At 36.0% G+C, this 3,031-nt stretch overlaps 1 protein-coding gene across 3 annotated transcripts in view; it reads right to left on the reverse strand.

Moving 5' to 3' along the window:
* The window catches only part of LOC106872305 (endosome/lysosome-associated apoptosis and autophagy regulator family member 2), a 122,187-nt gene that overhangs the window by 8,602 nt on the left and 110,554 nt on the right, over positions 1-3,031 (reverse strand). For all 3 annotated transcript variants that reach the window (XM_052966396.1, XM_052966394.1, XM_052966395.1), the window contains 2 exons: positions 1,787-2,029; positions 602-671 (listed from right to left, as the gene is read on the reverse strand). In XM_052966396.1, the coding sequence (XP_052822356.1) occupies positions 602-671; positions 1,787-2,029 (313 nt within the window). The remainder of the gene's footprint in view (positions 1-601; positions 672-1,786; positions 2,030-3,031) is intronic.

Genomic DNA, 3,031 nt, shown 5'->3' on the forward strand with positions numbered 1-3,031 from the left:
CTTACCAACCACATGGTTCCGGGTTCAGTCCCACTGCGTGGCACCTTGGGCAAGTGTCTTCTACTATAGTCTCGGGCCGACCAAAGCCTTGTGAGTGGATTTGGTAGACGGAAACTGAAAGAAGCCTGTCGTATATATGTATATATATATATGTGTGTGTATATGTTTGCGTGTCTGTGTTTGTCCCCCCAACATCGCCTGACAACCGATGCTGGTGTGTTTACGTCCCCGTAACTTAGCGGTTCGGCATAAGAGACCGATAGAATAAGTACTAGGCTTACAAAGAATAAGTCCTGGGGTCGATTTGCTCGACTAAAGGTGGTGCTCCAGCATGGCCATAGTCAAATGACTGAAACAAGTAAAAGAGTAAAAGAGATATATATATTTACTACACTACATGCATGATAATATTTCCAACCAAGACATTTCAACTGTTGTATCTATTCATATGTTTCAATTCCGTGTATGTATACATATTTACTCAATTACTGACATTTATAAGTGCTTTCTCCCATTGTTTTAATACACCACTTTCTCTCATTAATAAAACTGCCAGCAGTTTTGATGATATGGGTATACTAGTAATATAATAAATTCTTACAGCAAAGGGAATTGAAGAACATTTCTTTTTCTTGGTGGTAGGCTTCTCATCATTGATTATCATGCAATGCCTGCAAAAAGAAATTTAAAGTTTATATTATGTTTTAAAAAATTAAAGAATCTCAAATAGATTTCATTTTACAAATTATATTTTCTTAGACTTTTACAATGTCTTTTGCATGTAAAGAACAAAGCAGAGAGAAATGCCAACTAGAACATTTTCAAGCATTCGTCTAATCAATCACAATTGCAGTTTTACTGGAAAATCTGAAGCTGTTTCTATTTAGCCACCAGACCTAGGTATGTATTAAGTCACCCAAATGTCCATACCTTCAGTTTTAACTAAGACACAGATATCATTGATCTCGTGTGTGTGTGTGTGTGTGTGTCTGTCTGTCTTTTATATATTTCAGTCACTTGACTGCAGCCATACTGGGGCATCATTGTGAAGAATCTAGTCAAACAAATTAACCCCAGTGCATTTTTATTTTAAAATGCTTGTTACTTATTCTATTGATCTCTTTGCCAAACTGTTTAGTTGTGGGGACATAAACAAAGCAGCACTGGTTGTCAAGTGGTGGTTGGATACAAACACAGAGACACTGGTACATAGACAGACAGACAGATATACATGACAAAGTCTTTGGTTTCCCTGGAGCTATAGTAGAAACCATTTGCTGAAAGTACCACACAATGAGACTGAACCCAGAAACATGTGCTTGAGAAAAAAAACTTCTTATCACATAGCCACACCTGCATCTATGACATTTCTACATTAGCATAAAGTTTTAGAGTTGGTGTGAAGAGAAAACACAAACTTCTGATATTTATACCATTTGCAACAGCATTAGTAAAGTAACCAAATTAAGGATTAAAAATAAAACAATCACCTCATTGAAATCTCAAAGCTATGAAGTAATGCATAATTAATTCAAAACAATGTGAATGAATAAGCATTGCATTTGACAGAGTAATCCGAATGCTAAAGGGTTAAAGAAGTTTTGTAGCTTCCAGAAGCTCTGAAATATCATCCAACAGGCACTTATTTTAAGAAAAAAAAACATGATGCATTTATTTCTTTTAAATAAAGGGAGCCTATATCTAAGAAAGAAATTATGTATGACCTGTTGCCTGATAATATATACATTTATGTTTATCTATAATAATATTTGGTTATAATACTTACTTTTTGGGATAATAATGAATTGTTTGTTCACCAGCTATACATTCGCTAACAATAACATCGTAATCTTCTTCTCTGCAAACAGGACAGGCATGTTGGCTACGCCACAGAAAGTGGAAAGTACAACCATCACATGTGCCATCTGGACATTTAGGTGGTAAGTCAATAGTCCCACGTTTGTCTTCTTTCACATCACATCGAAGTGTAATGATTGTCTCTCGGCCATCCTGACAAGCAGCTGTTGGACTGGATGACACACACACAAAAAAAGAAAAAAGAAGTAAAGGTTTTTATCTCTGAAAATTTTGAAGAAATTATAACAAAAATATACTTAGAGAAATTTAAGAAGGCTTTATTGTCAACATAATCGTTATGACATAGGTATACACATCTGGTGTAAAATGGTATTACACAAATAAATGGTTGTGGTTATCTAAAAATATCTTGTTTCAGAAATATATGTTAACAGAGAACACACTCCATACTACCCGAATGTAGGTACGATGCTCAGTATTCACTGTGCAACTACTGACTGTTAAACCAACACATGTCGAACTAACACAGTAAATCAACACAGTCAAACTAACACCATCAACTATCCCCTTGACAGTTCACTCACTTTTTATTTATTCTTCACCTTCAATCACATGGGGATGTCCAAGATTCTCTAATAACAGCAAAACACAAAATTTTCTTATTTATTAGTATGGAAAGCAATGATTTGTGTAACAGTGTAATGAATTGGGATATTAATGAGAATTAAAAGCTCAAATGGTTTGTCACTATAAGTTGTAAATTATGCCAATTCTTAAAAGCCACAATAAAAATGCTTTGTGTTAGAATAGAAAGATTTCTGTCATGGTCAGTACCAATGTTCCCTCTAAATTTTTGCAGTGGAAGGGTTCAAAAATTTACTTATGTTGCAAACCTTGTTTTTTATTCTAAAGTATGACGCATGCGTACGAACAACCATGCTACATGGCAGTGAAACATGGGCTGTAACTGCTGAGGACATACGTAAGCTCGCAAGGAATGAAGCCAGTATGCTCCGTTGGATGTGTAATGTCAATGTGAATACCCGTCAGAGTGTAAGTATCTTGAGAGAAAAGCTGAACATTAGAAGCATCAGTTGTGGCGTGCAAGAGAGACGATTGCGCTGGTATGGACATGTGGTGAGAATGGAGGAGGATAGCTGCGTGAAAAAGTGCCACACCCTAACAGTTGAGGGAACCCGTGGAAGAGGTAGGC

This window comes from Octopus bimaculoides, chromosome 3 (genome assembly GCF_001194135.2).
Source record: "Octopus bimaculoides isolate UCB-OBI-ISO-001 chromosome 3, ASM119413v2, whole genome shotgun sequence".
In the NCBI taxonomy this organism is placed as follows: Eukaryota; Metazoa; Mollusca; class Cephalopoda; order Octopoda; family Octopodidae; genus Octopus; species Octopus bimaculoides.